Genomic DNA, 16,682 nt, shown 5'->3' with positions numbered 1-16,682 from the left:
GGCTGGAGACGACCGCAAAGACAGTGAACCAGTGATAGTCTTCCGCATGCATCGGTAACAAGGTCAGACAGGTAAGAACACAACTCTGGGGTCCTGGAAGGACTGTCTATGCGTTGGAGGAAGACGCGGACACTTATCACGCTCGACTCCAAGTGGACTGAGGGCTAGACGGTATCCTCGAATCCCCTCTTTACTTGCAGCGGTGAGCCGCAGGAGCAGTGTTCTTGGGTCAACACTATGGTGTCTTATCTGGCCGTACGGTTACGCCACTGATCAGAATGACATGTCAAGAAGGGAGCCAATATTGGAAGGAAGAAAAAAAGGACTTTATTTAGGTGTCGTTGTCGACGAACGACCAGCACAAGTGGCCCATTCTCTGCATCAAAGTGGGCAGAGCACACTCTATCCTGGTGCCCAAAATCCGAGCGAATTGTCAGTCCCCTGTCGCGATCGCCATGAGCTACACAGTCGCGAAATCCCGTCAGCACAAAATGTCCTCACTTGCATAAAAACGCGAACATGGCACACAAATGCCCGGAACTGGAGGCTGGCTGGCTGGTCTTGTCAGCAGCCGTCAGTCCATTGTGCCCCTGCCTCTATGTCCCGCAAACATCTGCATGAACACATATCCAGCACCAACAAGGGCGGAACTACGTGCAAGCCGAATCCCCAGAGAGCTCGTTACACGTTCTTAGTCCCTCGGCAGTGAGATCCTCCTTGCTCGGGCTCGTCCGAGTCGGGCTTTGTGGTCGTACCTTAACTTCCGGGGGGGGGGAGGGGAGGACATGCCTGGGCTTCGTCTTCACCAGAGATCCAGAGAGAGGTATGTACCTTCTCTGTGCGGTGACGGTGGTGCATAGATGTCAGGAAGGCAAGGTCGCGGCTGACGAGGCAGTGCCGTTCGCCGCGCGGGCGATCCACGCCTCCATCCCTCTTCCCCCTCCCTTTCCTCCGGCATCCCTCTCGCACCAGGATGCCTCCCACCTCGCCCAGCGTGTACCCACGTCTTGCGCACATGCACAAGAGCACCAGAAGGACTCTGCAGCAACCAGCCGGCAGCGGGAAACAAGAAATCATTGTCGGTCTGATCGTATAACGGTTAGTACACAAGATTCTGAGCACAACGCCGCGACCATGTCTGGTGTCCCTCACAGGATTCCAGCGGGACCCGCACTCGTTCTTGTAATCTGGGTTCGATTCCCAGTCGGACCTTCTATTTTGCTTGTTGTGCATGCATGCAATGCATGTGTTTTGGGACGGGTGAGAAGGTGGACGAAGGATGGATGGAGGGAGGGAGGATGGAGTGGTTGGTGGCATGCTGGTGCCACTTTCGCTTTATGGGCCCAACTGCCGGCTACCGATTTCACGGTCGTGTCTTTAGGACCAAAGACAGTGGATGTGCAAGTGAGAACGACCGGGTGGTACAGGTGTCTGTCTGCTCAGTACCTCCAAAGCGACACCTCCTCGCGTATCTTCTGCCCAACTTGCTCACACATTCCCGATTTCACACACTCTGCTCTGCTCCCTTTGCGCCACACGTTTTAGGATACTCTGAGAACCGGTTCACATCTGCACTCTCTATCAAAAAAGTACAGAACGAGATGGGAATGGGGGTTTGGGGTTTGAACACTTGTCGTGTCCATGCCTTTTTTCAGAGCCGCACCGCACCACAATCCGTCACAAAGCTAATTGGAGGATTTGGAGGGGGTTTACCAGCCGGCGGCGGCGTCGGTGGCGGGGGTGGGCTCAGCGGCCCAGTCGCCGGTCTGGGGCTCGGCGGACCAGTCAAGGGCCTGGTCGGTGGGCTGGGCGGCGAGGGCGTCGTCGGTAGCGGCGGCGGCGGTCCAGTCGTCAGCGGCGGGGGCGGCGGCGGGGGCAGCCTCGGCCTCGGCCTCAGCCTCGGCGGCGGCCTTCTCGGCGGCCTCGCGCTCCTGCTCCTCAGCGGGGTCGCGGTAGAAGAAGAGGTCGGGGAGGACGTCCCAGCCCGAGGGGCCGGTGGGGCCACGGGCGACCTCGCCACGGAGGCGGAGGACCTCACGACAGAGGAGGTACCACATGAGGCCGATCGAGTGACGCGACTTGTTGTTGATGGGGATGGCAATGTCAACAAACTTGAGGGCGGCGTCGGTGTCGGCGAAGGCAATGACGGGGATGTTGACGTAGGCGGCCTCACGGATAGCCTGGTGGTCGACACGGGGGTCGGTCACGATGATGATGCGGGGCTCCTTGAACGAACGGGTGATGTAGTTGGTGAACGAACCGGGGGTGAAGCGGCCGGCAATGGCCTGGGCACCGGTGAAACCAGCGTACTTGGTGACGGCGCGGTGGCCGTAGGGGCGCGACGAGATGACGCAGACGTCGGCGGGGTTCTCGATCGAGGCGAGGACACGGGCGGCGAGGACGAGCTTCTCCCAGGTCTTGCCGACGTTGAGGACGTGGATACCGTCGGCACGGCGCTTCCAGACGTACTGCTCCATCGACTTGTCGCAGTTCTTGGTGCCGAGGTGCGACTGGGCAGCAAGGAGGAGCTGGATGTCGTCCTCAGTGGCGTTGAGGGCAGCGGGGAGCTTGGTGGACATTTTGGATGGGGGGTTGGTGGGGGGTTTGGGGGTGGTTTAAGGGGCTTGCAAACTTGGATAAAAGTGCCTCGAGAAGATCTGTGACAGGCGTTAGCGGCTGTACCAGAGAGGTCGAGCATGGAGCGCGCGCGAGCAGACGATGGAAGACCAGATCGAGGAAGAGGTCGAAGAAGGTCGGTCAAGGTTGGTTGGACAAAGGTCGTAAAGTTGAATTGTTGGTGACGGCGACGACGGCCTGGTGTACGCTTCCCATCTCCGGCACACCTGGCAGCGCCCCCGGCGAAGCAGACGGGTCTCAACGCCATCTCATCCCCGCTCGAGGCCACCTGTCGTCGGCCAAAGTCCTCTCAGCCAACATCCTCAAAAGGAACAACGAAACCGTCGTTCCTCTCGCGTGGTTGCCAACAATCGTCCTTCCGATCCTCTCCCTTTTGCCGTCCATTCCCTCTCCCTCTCCATGTCCCTCGTCGTCGTCCTCAATGTCGGACTAGGTCGTCGTCGTCGTCGTCCAGTCGCGCGCGCGGTGCTCGTTGCCGTATGCACTCACCAAGGCTGGGGTCCGGAAATGCGGCAAGCTAACGCGACTTTTGGGTGGTTGCAGTGAAAGATTGACCACCCAGCGTCGTTGGGCCCAGCGAGCGCACAGGTCCACAATTGGTTCCGTCGAACTGTCCCAAAAATTATCTCCGACCGTGAACGTCGGCGATTGGTGCTGGCGCCTGTTTCTATTTAGGTGTCAACTGAGGGCGACTGTTCATCAGCACGCCTATAATTAGGTTCCGTGAGGGTCGACGCGGAACTACGGAAAAAGGACCCAGGGCAGGAGACCCCGCCCCCCCCGCTTGGAGCCCGCCCCGCCCCCCCGGCCTTATTCGAGCACCTCCTACTGGGCTCTCTCTGTTCCGCGTTCCACAACAGGACGACAAAGAGACACCAACGGGTTGGCTGGGGTGTGGAGCACAGCCGACAGGAGTGTCTTTTACAATATGCAACAGCAGTACAGCAGCACAGGAATGCAGCTCCTCGGCTTAATCAAAGCGATAGGCAGGGTCAGGTATGCGGCTTGAGTGATCAGCAGACCCCAAAGGCTGTAGGCTGTGGGCTGTGGGGGGCCACAGGATAAGAGCTATGCGTCATTTGGCCCATTGGGCCGAACACGACAAAAAAGAGTTTACGGGCGGGACGTCCGTTCCTGCTGGTGCTCTTCGCTGTTGTACAGGCTTTTGGGGGGAGGAGAGTGCGTACTGTACTGTGCCAGCCAGGCAGAGTGAAGTAAACCAATAATGTCTCTTGGTTCATTGCCGTTCCGAGACCACAATCCGTCCTTCTCTTTGTCTAATGGATCTGGGGGGTCCAGACCGAATGCCGGGTCTTTAGCCCTTTAGCGAATACGATTTGGCTGCACCCCCCTCGATGTGACCAGGCGAGCCTCTGTCGCCATGGAGGCCATGCATGCAGCATACCTGCATGCAGGCCCAGTTTGTGCGCACTGGACAGCCCAAACGAAGTGACTACGTAAACGCGCAACGGCAGCAGTGGTGGCGGCGGCGGCGGCTGGGTGTGTGCGTTTGGGTGTGATGGCGCCGCTGACGAACACCCACCCGGCGGCCATGTGTTTTTGCTTCCGTGGGTCGGCGCGCGGCTGGCTGACTGACTGACTGGCTGGATGAGAGAGAGCGGGCCACCCTCTTTGCCACCCACACCCACCTCTTGCCCCCCGCCCGCCCGCCCGCCTGCCCAGCACCCACCCCACGGTGGCCAGTCTTCTCGCAATCTCATCCTCACCACTCTCACATCCACACCCCTCACACACACGGCTCAACCACCCACCACTCCCCCACCTAAACCCCCCCTCCCACCCCCCCTCCCCCCTTCCTCCCCTCATCCTCATCTGCCCCCCCTTCTTCCACTCGCAACTCGCCCTCGTCCTCCCAACACCGCTCACAATCATCCACGTCTACTAGCTGGTCAAAACTCAAGAGGTTGGTACCTTTGCACCCCCAAACACACACCCATCAGAACCCGCCCCGCCCCGCCGCCCGCCGCCCGCCCGCCCTGGCAGGCCTTTCCCACTGGCCACTGGCCGCAATCTCCCCCCCGTTTCCCTCTCTCTTCCACCCGCATCCACTGACACTCCCCCCAGCTCTCTCCCTCTCACCTGCATCAAAACAATCTCTAGCAAGCTTCCTCAGCGCACACACACCACTCTTCGGGCTATCCATTCTCGAAAACGCGGCCACGCCATCGCGCAGCCAGTTGAAACCCGTCAGCAACCGTCGTGTCGCCACCTGCGCACCCCGTTTGCCACCCCCGAGCCAAAACTCCCCCCACCTTGTCCACACCTGCTTTGCTTCATCACACCATGTCGTCCTGCATTGCGGCCACCCGTGCCGTCGAGCAGCAGTAAATTGCCCAGCTCTAGACGTCGGGCTCTTCCTATTTGGCCACCCCCCAAGTTGTTCATCTGTCAATCGTCGTACACACACACACGCCTTCCCTCAGCCGCCGTGCCGCCCGAATCCTAAACGTTTAGAACGAAAGAGAAAGAAGAAGCATCCGCTCCGCCGTCTGTAAACAGGACACTGCAGCATCCTCCTCCTCCTTCCCCTTTCGCTCGCAACAAGTCTTCTTCGGGCTACCACCTCTGGGCTGTCGGTTTATCTGGTTTTCCGTCCTCGCTACCGGTCCCCCCTCGCTCTCCATCGAGTCTCTCATCCCTCCGCCGCAAAGCCCCCCAAACCCCCGCCGGGGCCAAACTCTTCCTCTCGCCACTCGCCACCACCTCCCTCCCTCACAGCCCACCGTCCTGTCCCCTTCTTCAACTGCGCTTACCCGCACTTTGTCGCACACACGCACACGTTCTCACCCTCACGTTCGTTGTTCGTCGTCACAAAGCACGCCGCAAACAGGACACACCACTGGTCTTTTTCGCCACCCAGGAGTTTGCCGCCCAGTTTGCCCCGCCCTGACCCGATCCAAGATCGCCCGAGCGCTGCAAGCTTCTTCCTCCGCTCACTCAGCCGCCGACGTCCTCCTTGGTCGCCACCCACCATCACACACACACAACTCCCCTGCAGCATACTCATTGTGACCTCGTCACTGCAGTAGACGCATATAGGAGCGAAGAAAACGGTCGTCACTCCTCCATCATAGTCATACCGACGTTTACCGCACTTCTTCGCCGACCTCCCCAATCCTTTCCGCCCATATCTCATCCACACAATCTTTCCCTCTCATCGTCGTCGTCATCATCTTCTAAATAATGTCGCGCACAGCCACAGCCACACCTCCGCCACCACTCTTCCACCAAAAGAGCTCCACGCCATCGGCACGCCATGCGTCCAAGGGCAACATGGCTGCTCCGGTGCAGACCGGTGGTGGCGGCAGTGGGTTCCAGCGCCACTTTAAAAAGTCGTCCAAGACCATCAACGCCTCGCCGTTGAAACAGGTCGCGCCAATGTCGGCGAGCGAGATGCTCGGCATGCCGACCAGCAAAGAGGCTACACCCGACCCCATGGCCAACCGTGATCCTGCGTCCATCTCATGGTCCGAAGACAACACCGACGCCCTCTCGATTGCGACTTCTGTGCCGTCCATGTCGGCGGGAAGCTCGAGCTCGGACATTGCTCCATCGCTCGCAACCCCCGACACGACGCCGTCGTCGTCAATCTATGGCGACAACGCCGAGATTGTCAACGCGTCCAGTGTCTCGCTCGGTCTCGCCAGTCCTCCTCCCAGGTCATGGGTCAACGGCTTTGGCAAGATGGCCCGTGCTGCCGGCATCATGAACCCCTTTGGCCGTCGCCGCGAAGGAGAGTCACCGCGTGGCCTGTCGCCGCGCGTCATGTCGCCTCGTATCAACTCGCCCAAGGTCCCCTCGTCCCCAGCTCCGCAACTGTCGTCGCCCCTCTCGCCCATGGTGGGCACCTTGGTTTCACCTTACATTGCCCCTTCCCCCGGGTCGATTGCGCCCTCGTCGGTCGCAGTCTCGCCCATGGCATTTACCGTGACGCCTGCGCCCGAAGTCGCCGACATGATTCTGGACACGCCTCTGCCGCCGCACGCGCTTCCGCCAGCTATCGCGCACCCGAACAACATGCCGCCTGCCATGCCCCTCGACCAGCCACCAACTGAGAACCCTGCAGAGGCTCTCAGGCGCTACGAGTGGGCCGAGGAGCAGCGCCGTCAAGTGACCGAGTTTGCCCGACTGTGCTCGCAGTGGCCGCAGAGTGGCTACAACCAGGCCAAGTACCCCGGTGGCCACCAAGGTCCCTACGTGCCCCAGTCGTGGGCCAACCCTCGCCATGTCATTCGCACCATGCAGCGTCAAGCTGAGTTGGAAAAGCAACTGTGCGACTCCGAGTCGACCTTTTACGCGGCCACGCACGCGGCCCGTTCGGCGTCGTCTACCGACGTCGACTCGGACCCCAGTGTGTACTCGCACATTTCCAGCCAGAGCTCGCTCGCCACGTCCGTGTCGCTTGGTGGTGGTGGCGGTAACCAGGAACCCGAGTCGGAGGCACTCTGTGCCGCTGTTTGGGCTGCAACCAAGACCTACCGCGAGCCTCCGTCCCCGATCACCGATGACCTCAAGGACCAGAAGACCGCTGCAGACCTGCGTGCCGCCATGGCCTCGCCCATGGTGGACGCGTGGCGCGGCGGTTCTGGCGGCGAGGCGTCGATCATCTCGGTCAGCTCGGTGATCTCGGTCGCCACCACGGCCACTGTCGAGGACAAGTCGGACTCTGCCTGGCAGTCGCTCGCCAACTCTACAAAGTCGCTCACCGAGCTCGACCACATGGCCGAGCTCGCTACCAACGACCGCATGGATGTGGACGAGGAGCCTTCGGATGCCCTGTCGTCGATCCCCTCGATCCCAGGCTCGCACCCTGGCTTTGCCGACTTGCCGCCGCCGACGCGTTCCCAGTCGTGCCCCGCCAAGCGCCCGCTCACGTTCATTTGTGATGACGAGGACAAGCGCCGCCGCGTGACCGAGCCCATGGTCGTGGACGACGCTGCTACCCCAGTGTTCTCGGAGGAGCCTGCAGCGCTTCCTTCCGCCATGTCGGCTTCGGTCCCCAACCTCATGAACCACCCCATGACGATTGGCGGCCACATCGTCAAGACGTCCAACTCGCACCCGCTGGTCATCTCGCCCTTCCTCCCCAACGAGATCATGCCTGCTCTCACAAAGTACATTGTCGCACCGGCCCACGCCACGCCCGAGCAGCCCATCATGCTCGCGTCCGAGCTCGATGTGCCCTCGCTCCTGCTTTCGTGCGCTGCCGTCCAGCAGTGTCCCACCGAGGCTGGGCCCGTTGGCTCCCCCCAGGGCCACAACCCGGGTCCCATGACGCTCATCTTCAACCCCATGCGTCCCCGTGGCATCCGCGGCCACCAGTCGCACCTTGGTAACTTGCTCCTCAGCTCGTGCCCCGGCAAGCGCTTGCGCATGGACGGCCCCGTCCGTGGTCGCGGCCCTGTCTGCCGTGACCTGCGCGCCGACCTCTGTCGCATCCGCGCCGAAGGTGTGGGCGCTCTTGTTTGGTGAGCAACTCAAAAAAGATAAAAGACTGTGCTAATCGGCCTCAGCTGCCTCGACGACGAAGAGCTTGCGCTCCTCGGCGTGCCGTGGGAGACCTACCGCGAGATTGCCGGCTCTGTCGGCCTTGACGTCATTCGGTGATTATCAACAAACTATGCTCCTTTTTGCAACCACGTGCTCACCACCCACCGTTTCTAGCCTGCCTATGCCTGATGGATTCACCCCCGTCTCGCTCCAGCTGTTTGATGCCCAGGTCTCGGTCATTGTCACCCGCTACACTCTCAAGGGCATCAACGTCCTCGTCCACTGCCGTGGTTAGTACCCAACAGAACAGCTCCCTCCCTCCCGTCCTTTTTCACTCGTGTTAATCTGTTACCTAGGCGGCGTTGGCCGTGCTGGTCTCACTGCGTGTGCGTGGGCGATCAAGATGGGCTTTGTCCAGCCCCATCCCTCGCTTGCCAACAGTGCCGCTTCGTCCCCCTCCACCCCGTCGGCATCCAAGGCGTCGTCGTCGTCGCGCAAGTCCAAGTATGCGCGTACTGGCCCTGCCACGCCGATCCCCACCCACGAGGAGGAGCGCGCCGTGGTCATGTCCATTGTCGAGCGCTCCATCGCCATGATCCGCTGCCGCCGTGGCCTCAAGGCCATTGAGAGCATGGAGCAGGTCCAGTTCCTGGCCATGTACGTGACTTGGCTTAGGGAGAGCCTGGCCATTTAGAGTGTGTGATATCTCGCCTTTGTGCACCGCCATCTCGCCATCTCGCTCCCCGCCGTCTTCCACCCCGCGTGTGAACACTGCCCAAACCATAACCGTGTACCGAAATCCACGACCAAACGTCGAGTTCTACACAACACACATCCCCACCCCCGTTGTCAATCAAAATACCTACAACACAACTTCGTCTTACCTCTCTCTATCTCTCTGCGCTCTGCCCTGATTCCACATACTCGGCATCTGCATACCGCACTCGATACCCGCGTCCCACCCTTTCCCCCCTCCAGAGGAAAGACGACGCACACTTACAAAACTCCGCCCCGCAAGATAAACCCACACATTTCCCACACCCAACCTCCCATCCTCCAACCCCCCCGCACCTGTACAATCGGTTGTTCCACAAGGTTGGCTCAACAAACCCCTAGCTGAAGAGCGAAGAGAGAGAGAGAAAGTAAGAGAGAGAGAGAGAGAGCAAGAGAGAGAGAGAAAATAAGAGAGAGTAAGAGAGTAAGATCAGAGCACAAGAGTCGAGCCACACCCGCCTCGGCCCTGCGCCGGCAGGTGTCTACGCGAACACCAACTTGTTTGCTCTGATGCAAAAAAGCCAACCAAAGCCAACCCTATGAAAAATCCCTTTCCCACTACCCACACACACCCATCCCCAGCCTCTCCCGCTTCTTTGCCTCGTTTTAGAAAACAAACCTGTCGAACATGTCTACCCCACCCCGCCCCGATGCACAAATGCAGCCTCCAGCGCAGCGCAGCGAAGCGACCGACCGAGTTGTCGGCAGTTCAGCATGCCAGTATTTCAACATTCCAGCATTTCAGCATTCCAGCATTCGGCGAGTCGGTACGGGGTGAGGCGAGACGAGGCGAGAAGCGCCAGCGGATCAGCGGGCAGGAGCATGGCGCGATGGCACGGATGGCAGCGTACGCGGTTGTGGCAAGGGATGGCTGGGGGAGATGGTGCTGGGTCCATGCGGACAGGTGCATACCCATAGCCCATATTTCACGAGCAACGACAGGACGGGGGAGATAGGACGAGCGAGACGAGACGACGAGGTGAGGGCGGCGGGGGGGGCAGCTTGTAGTTGAGGGCGGCCACTAGCTGACAGCCGCGGCGGGGGAGTTGGGCAACGCCAAGCCCATGGCCCGGACGGACATGACGTTCGTCGTGCCAGCGCTGTTAGCTTGGTGGAGAGTAAGTACGACTCTACAGTGTTACCTAACCTTTAAAAGTAGTGGCCGACTAGCAGGTCCCCGTACTCGCCTCGCATGGGTGCATGGGTGGCTGCGTGACGTCGTGGTCGAGCCGCAGGACCCGACCGGTAAGAGCGGTTGTGGGCAGCGGCAGTGCCATGGTACGGGCAGACTGGCCACTGGCAGGCCAGGCTGTTACCCTGCCGCCGCGGCTAGACGTGTCCCATTGTGCTAGAGTCCCACAGTCTCACGATCTTTGTTGGTGAGTCTGTGTCAAGGCTGGGCTGGCTGGAAGGAAGGTCTAGCTGTAGTGTGTGTGTGTGTACTGCTACGGTCCAGGATGTACCGTAGCAGATATACGTGTGGGAGCTGTACCAACAAAAAGGATGCGCATCGCCTGGGGGTCGCAGCAGCCAGACCGCGAAGCCAATAATGGGCCAAAGATAGCCTCGTACCACGTCGGACACAGCTAGCATCGTAATCTCGTGAGCGTGATGTATCCCGTGCACTGTGCTCGCCAACCGTGAACTGCAAGTCTCTATATAGCTCCATGCTCTAAACAAGGTGCGGTCAAGTGGTAGCAGGCCGGTGGCCGGTGGGCAGCAGGGACCATCCCACCCCACCCACCCCACCCACCGTGGATATCATTCCATTTCTTGCACAGTGTCTGGGTATCGCGCGCAAACCCGGCCATTCCGGATTTAGCTGCCTCGTCTCGAGACGGGCCGATAACCACGCCACATGGGCATCGTGGTCTGCTGAGCAGCGTGCGGCGTGCAGCACACTAGTACCATATGGTACGAGGGTACGAGGGTACGAGGGTACGGGCGGAGCATGCAAGCAAGCAAGCAAGCAAGCAAGCAAGCAAGCAAGCAAGCAAGCAAGCAAGCGCGTAGCCTTGCAAAGCCGACGGCTATCCCCCCCCCCCCCCCCCGGCTCCTGGCTGCACCCGACCTGCTGCCCATGTCGGCTACTGCACAAGGAATTGCGCAAACGCGACCGACCCTAACGTTGCTCGACATGACGGTACGCCTCTAGCTCCCTCTATGATGTACAAATTCGCAACATGACGCTTTCCCTTACCAGAAGGGTCGTCGCGGTTCTGGTGCCGGCAAACGTCCAGCACATACGGTGGCCTCTATGTTTGCCTGCTTCAACTTGCTCAAGACCACCCTGTGCCGGCGGCAAGGCCCGACAGCAGGGTTTTCAATGTAGGGATAGGGACGACCGTCAACTCCCTTTTGTCACCTCGACACGAGACGACTCGGTCCGTGTTGACTCGACGCGACCGGCAAGTCCGTGTGTCCTGTCGGCGAGTCGGAGTCGGAGTCGGCAACGTCGTCGGTGGAGTCGCGGTGTCCAGCGCACCTACATGATTGGGCCGCCAGGGTGTGGATCAGGCAGAAAAAGAAGGAAGACCGAAAAAAAAGACAAGAAAAGAGCAAGACTACATGCACAGTACAGAAGCGCACAGAGTGTCCAACCAGGGTGTGTGTATCTCTCCAGACGGCGTTGGGACATAAGGGCTCACTCCCTCATGCGCAGACCTGGAGGCCAGCTCCTGAGCGTGCGGGTACGCCGATAGGTTCAGCCTGTGGACCCGTACATTGCGGTTGATATGAGTGGTGGAGGCGGCGCAGAAGCATGCTAGGGTTTTGAGCGGACCCATGAGTTTCCAGTGGCCAGTGGGTCGTTTTGCCTATCTTCGAATGCAAAGGAAAGGAAAAAAAAAAAAAACAGGGAGCCATGTCGGTGTTGAAGGAGAAGTTCGGCACTGCGAGCGAGTAATGTGCATGAGTCGTGAGTGAGTGCCACACATGCCACACAACACACATGCGCGACTCTGCTTGCCCCGCTGGGACCGGGGCCGGGGGCGGTTGATGTGGGAGTCGACGTGCGTGCCAAGAGTCTCGGTGGTGCTCCGTCCTCTGGCCCCGCTGCCCATAGGCCTCCGACCACTCGCCAGTTGGGCAATTGGTTGCAGCCCAAGTTGTGAATATACTTGCAGTACTGCACAGTGATATATTTAGCCACATGCATTGAGCTGTGGCTACGTGGCTGATCTGAGATACATATATCTGTTTTGTCTTTTGCGGAAATCTGTGGCCGTCGTCGGTCGTGTTGCGAGCAACGGGATATCGGATATGACCGACCCAGACGGTCTACACGCGGGGCCCGCGCGGGGGCTCACGAGTGTCGACGAGCAAACGACCATGCGGCCACCCGCCGCGCGCCAGCCCGGGTACTTTGTCACTCTGGCGACCCTTGCGGGCCGAGCAACCCGGCCGGCAGAGAGAGAGAGGGAGATGAGGGTGAGAGAGAGGTGTGCAGACACATGAGCACAGGGGAGTCGCAGCAAAGACACGCCGAGAGCGGGAGGCAGAGACCCACCAGGCCGCCGCCGGAGAGATACTGTATATCCACACCGACTAGTCACTCCTCGCTGCTGTTTCTCCACCCAACACACACTCATTTCTACCCAAAAGGATATCGGCTCCCGTTTATTCCTTCTACACCCATCCCTCTCTCATCCAATCCTCCCATCAACCCAAACCACCATCACACTCAACACCCACCGCATCCCCAGTCACCGGGCTGCACCACTACATCCCCACACTACTCCCCCCACACCCATCGCCCATCCTGCCCCCCTCCTATCCAATGTCCCCACCCAACGCCGACCCATACAAGCGGCGCACGTCCAAGGCGTGCGAACACTGCCGCACAAAACGCACGCGGTGTACAGGCTCGTCCCCATGTGACGCCTGCGTCGCCCTCGGTCTCGGCGAGGCGTGCTACGTGCGTGAGAAGGCCCGTCCCAGGCGGTGAGTACCAGTGTCCTCGCATGTGTTTCTTGTTGTGCATCCTGCTCTCGGCGTCGAGGAGCGTCCTTGGCACGGCAGAACCACATCCATCGGTGGCGTCGAGGCCACACCACCACCACACTCCACCGTCCACTGTGGCCGCTGTTTCATTACAGACAGCCAAAACGCGGGACTCGACACACACGTCCGATACTCCGGCAACCCCATTGCATTGCTCCTAAACACACGTTGCTGACATCTTTACAGCGCTCCAGCCGCCTCCAAGCGTCGCAAAAAGTCTGACACGCCCTCTCCGGCGTTTGGGGATGCGCACGCCCACTTTGTGCGCGATGTTGAAGTCGCGATTGATAGCTGGCTCGAAGCAGCGGGTGAGTCTGTCGGGTGTGTCAAGAAGTTGTGGTATTTGGAGTAGCACGACACCGACCAGCAACTGGAATCACGGCCGCGTTTCAGCGCAATGCCCCATGCGTTCGTGATGGTGGAATACATGCTCTGTGGCTGCCTAACAGAGGGGCGGAGTCGTCCCCGGGGCGAGAGCACCAAAGGCAGCACATGGTTCACTTGTGTGTATGTGTGGGGACGTCGGTGACGGCCTTGGTCCGCCCCGTTCGTCGGTACCCATGACTGCCAGCTACCCGGGTACCCACGATGCTCCGAGGTTTCTCGACGTCGTCGGCTTCCGTGCTCCCTGCTTGGGCAGCACGTGCGCTGGTTGTGGCTGGTGTAATACCATCGCCGGCCCGCCGAGCACCATCGGCGCAACTTGCTCGTCCGCCTTTCCCTACGTCCTGAGCGGACGATCCGACATTCCCCCCCCCCTCACTCCTGACTCTGGCCCCGAACACAACGGACGGCAAAACATGGTACTGACTCGATTCCCGCAGGCCACACTGCGCGCACGGCATTGCCGGGCCCCTCCCGCCTCTCCAACATTGGCGGCACGTCGCTGCCCTCGGACCCTCTGGCCCTCGCGGCCCTCGAGGACCGGCTGATGCTCGCATACCGCCACATCCAGTACTTTGATTTTCTGAGCCCCGGACGCGTCGCCGACCTGTATACTCGCCACCGCACGCTCCCCGAGTCGCTTGTCCCCGACCAGCGTGCGCTCGTCGCTGCAGTCCTCTGTCTGGGCCGCCTCGCCGAGCTCATCTTTGAAGTGAGCCCCGATGGCGCGCCGCAACGCTTCAGGCCTGTCCCCCACGGTGCACGTCGCGAGGATATCACATATTTCCGCCTCGCTCTGTCCCATCTCGAACAGTGGGGCGCAGCAAGCTGCACGGCGCTTTGTAAGTTTATCCCGTCCTCGTTGCGGCAGTTGGGTCGGCAGCCAGCGCCAAGAAGCGCCACTCTGTCGTGTTTGTGCAATGTGGCTGACACGATTATCCTCTCTCTGCCTGTCTCTCGGTCACTCTCCTCCGCGCGCCCCCCGTCGCTCGCTCGCTGTCTGCCTCTCAACCTATACCCTCGCGCTCGTTGTGTCCGATGATCTCCGCCGCCTTCCAGGTGCCCTGCATTGCCTCCACCTCTTTGCGCAGATTGTTGGAGGACCAGAGGACACGCGTGAACTCCTCGGTGCCATGGCATGGCACGCCCGCGAGCTCGGCCTCCACCGCCGCGAAACAGCGGCCGCGTACCCTGCCCTCGACCGCGTGCAGCAGCTCTTCTTCAGCACACTCTACAAGGACGCGTGAGTACACTTCCAGGAATCCAGGAGCAGAAGGTGTCGAGTCGGGCGGACGAGGGTGTGCGTGTGCTCCGGCCGAAGACCGGTGGGTGCAACACAGAGGCGGCAGCAGCAATGCTCTCTCGCCTCACCGACTCGTCGGTTGCCTGGCCGCAGGCGACGCGTGGGCCGTGTCGCGTCGCTGGCGAGCCAGATGGCGCCGATACGGCCTCGCAAGCTGTTTGGACAGTTTGTTCAGCGGTGGCGCCGCCTCTGCTGTCTGTTGGCCAATCCCCCGTCGACCGCCAAAGGGTATTTGAAGGGTGGAACCAGGGGTGGAGAGGGTTCTCGGCCAACCCCGAGCTGGTTGCCGCCGGCAGCCGGCGGCGGCCCTGTAAAACACTCACACCACGGCGTGGCCGTGACGACGTCGGACACGCCGACGGAAACAGCGGCGTGCGGGGGGCTTACCTCCGCTCGCCATTGCTCCGGAAACCAGTCCTGCGCAGTTTGACTCGTTGTTCACTGCTTGGCGGCGGGGCTCGTGTCGTTGTGGTGTGCCATTTGGCGGCCACCGCCGCAACTTGACATCGGGCGGGTGGGGCAAGTGGACGAGTCTGCTTTGCCTATATCCCTATTTCCAAGTGGCCGAGAGTGGCAGAGGCACACTTCCATGGTGTCAACGCAGAGTTCCTTGGTGTCACCTGCAAGTGCATTGCAAGTGGTGCACACCTGGTGCACGCCTGGTGCCCGTCTGGTGCATGTCGCTTGGTCCTTATCGGCAGCAGCAGATGTGGCCCCCGTAAACCGGGGCCAGGACTTGTGTCCCACGCCACCTCCCCCAACTCCACCGGCGTATGCTAACCTCTACCAGATGGTTCTCAACCCTAGTGGACCAGCCGCCCTTTTTGCGCTCTGGCGAGTTTGAGTACGACCCCAGCATCTCGACCGATGTGCCTCCCGACGGCGCCACTGCCCGGACGCAAGGCGTGCTCTCCCGCCTGGCCATTGTCGAATGCGAGCTCATGACGACCATCCACTCGGGCAAGGTCGATACCCAGAGCCCCGAGTTTATCCTCGCCACCGAGAGCCGGTGGTGGCCCCTCATGCGCGATTGTGTCGAGGACCAGGGACCTTCTGATGGTATGCTCTCCCTGATGCACCCGTACGCGGAGATCCGGTTCAACTGGTGAGTTGTGCAGGCCAAATTCGCAGGCGAGTGCCCACACTTGACCTGGCGCCACCATCACCCCGAGCCGATTTTTTTGCTGACTGTTTGTAGGATCCGTCTCCTCTTGCGCGCCCCCGTTCTCTCGCACCCGACCCTCGGCGCGAGCTCTACGCCCATCGTCGCCCGCTCCGTCGCGCGTATCCTCAACACGTACGCCACAATCTCCAACTCGACCCTGTTCCACCCATGCTACGCCCAGCTGCGACGTATCGTGACGTGCGGCCAGCTCCTCGTGCTCTGCCACACGGCGCGCGAGCTGAGCCGCAGCGAGGCCGAGGAGCTCTTTGCCATGTTCCTCGCGCTGTTGCGCGAACACATGGGCGCGTTCGACTTTATGCCCGACCTCATTGCGCGCTTTGAGAGCGTCGGCGTGTTCCTCGGTGAGTCTGTCGTGGTGTGTGAGCGGGGGCGACTGGGCTGTGGTGTAACGCCACCGGAAATGCTTCACCACATTGTCCCATCCTTTGGACCGCAGCTAACACCCTACTGCAGGCCTTGCGATCTCGCACGAGTCCCGCCTGCCGCGCAACACGGAGATCCCCGACATTCCGCTCATGTTCGACTACTCACTCCCCTCGTGGTTTGACGGCATGTACGAGCCGCACCTCATGCAGCCCGAGGTGTGATCTGTGATGGGTGATGGCAGCGACGCACATAGCGTGTGCATGTGGCGAGGGAGAAGGATGAGGAAGGCAGGGGAGTTGTGAGCGACACGGATAAAAGTGACGAACGCGACAGGCGCGACGGTCCAGCGTGCAGCGTGCGCGCACGTGGATAGCAGCAAGAGCGACAACGACAACAAAAAGTGCATAGCTAAAGGCACGGCACGACACGAGGGCGGCAGATAGATGAAGCAGACGGTTGGGGTGGGCTGTGAGGCGCGACTATGCCACTGGCCACTGGGATATGGATTGGCGGTTGTAT

The 16,682-nt window shown here is 60.7% G+C and overlaps 3 protein-coding genes and 1 non-coding gene across 4 annotated transcripts; 3 read left to right on the top strand and 1 right to left on the bottom strand.

Moving 5' to 3' along the window:
- The first annotated feature begins 1,081 nt into the window (after window positions 1-1,081).
- On the top strand, window positions 1,082-1,212 carry EHS24_006589. The gene has a single exon. It is a non-coding gene; the product is annotated as a tRNA-Gln (tRNA).
- A 497-nt stretch (window positions 1,213-1,709) lies between these two features.
- On the bottom strand, window positions 1,710-2,579 carry RPS0 (structural constituent of ribosome; the record flags this gene model as incomplete). Its single annotated transcript, XM_028622005.1, has 1 exon — window positions 1,710-2,579. The coding sequence occupies one exon, from the start codon at window positions 2,577-2,579 to the stop codon at window positions 1,710-1,712; it is 870 nt and encodes a 289-aa protein (XP_028478457.1).
- A 3,262-nt stretch (window positions 2,580-5,841) lies between these two features.
- On the top strand, window positions 5,842-8,842 carry EHS24_006587 (uncharacterized protein; the record flags this gene model as incomplete). Its single annotated transcript, XM_028622004.1, has 4 exons — window positions 5,842-8,126; window positions 8,172-8,261; window positions 8,323-8,438; window positions 8,505-8,842. 4 exons carry the CDS (start codon window positions 5,842-5,844, stop codon window positions 8,840-8,842), a joined length of 2,829 nt encoding a protein of 942 aa, XP_028478456.1.
- A 3,858-nt stretch (window positions 8,843-12,700) lies between these two features.
- Window positions 12,701-16,384, top strand: EHS24_006586 (uncharacterized protein; the record flags this gene model as incomplete). The annotated part of the gene is made up of 7 exons (XM_028622003.1): window positions 12,701-12,864; window positions 13,111-13,232; window positions 13,749-14,150; window positions 14,368-14,551; window positions 15,402-15,716; window positions 15,810-16,138; window positions 16,251-16,384. The coding sequence occupies 7 exons, from the start codon at window positions 12,701-12,703 to the stop codon at window positions 16,382-16,384; spliced, it is 1,650 nt and encodes a 549-aa protein (XP_028478455.1).
- Window positions 16,385-16,682: the final 298 nt, after the last annotated feature.

This window comes from Apiotrichum porosum (genome assembly GCF_003942205.1).
Source record: "Apiotrichum porosum strain DSM 27194 chromosome Unknown scaffold_3, whole genome shotgun sequence".
NCBI lineage: Eukaryota > Fungi > Basidiomycota > Tremellomycetes > Trichosporonales > Trichosporonaceae > Apiotrichum > Apiotrichum porosum.
The sequence above is the reverse complement of the archived record's forward strand: the minus strand, read 5'-3'. Positions and strand labels throughout refer to the sequence as shown.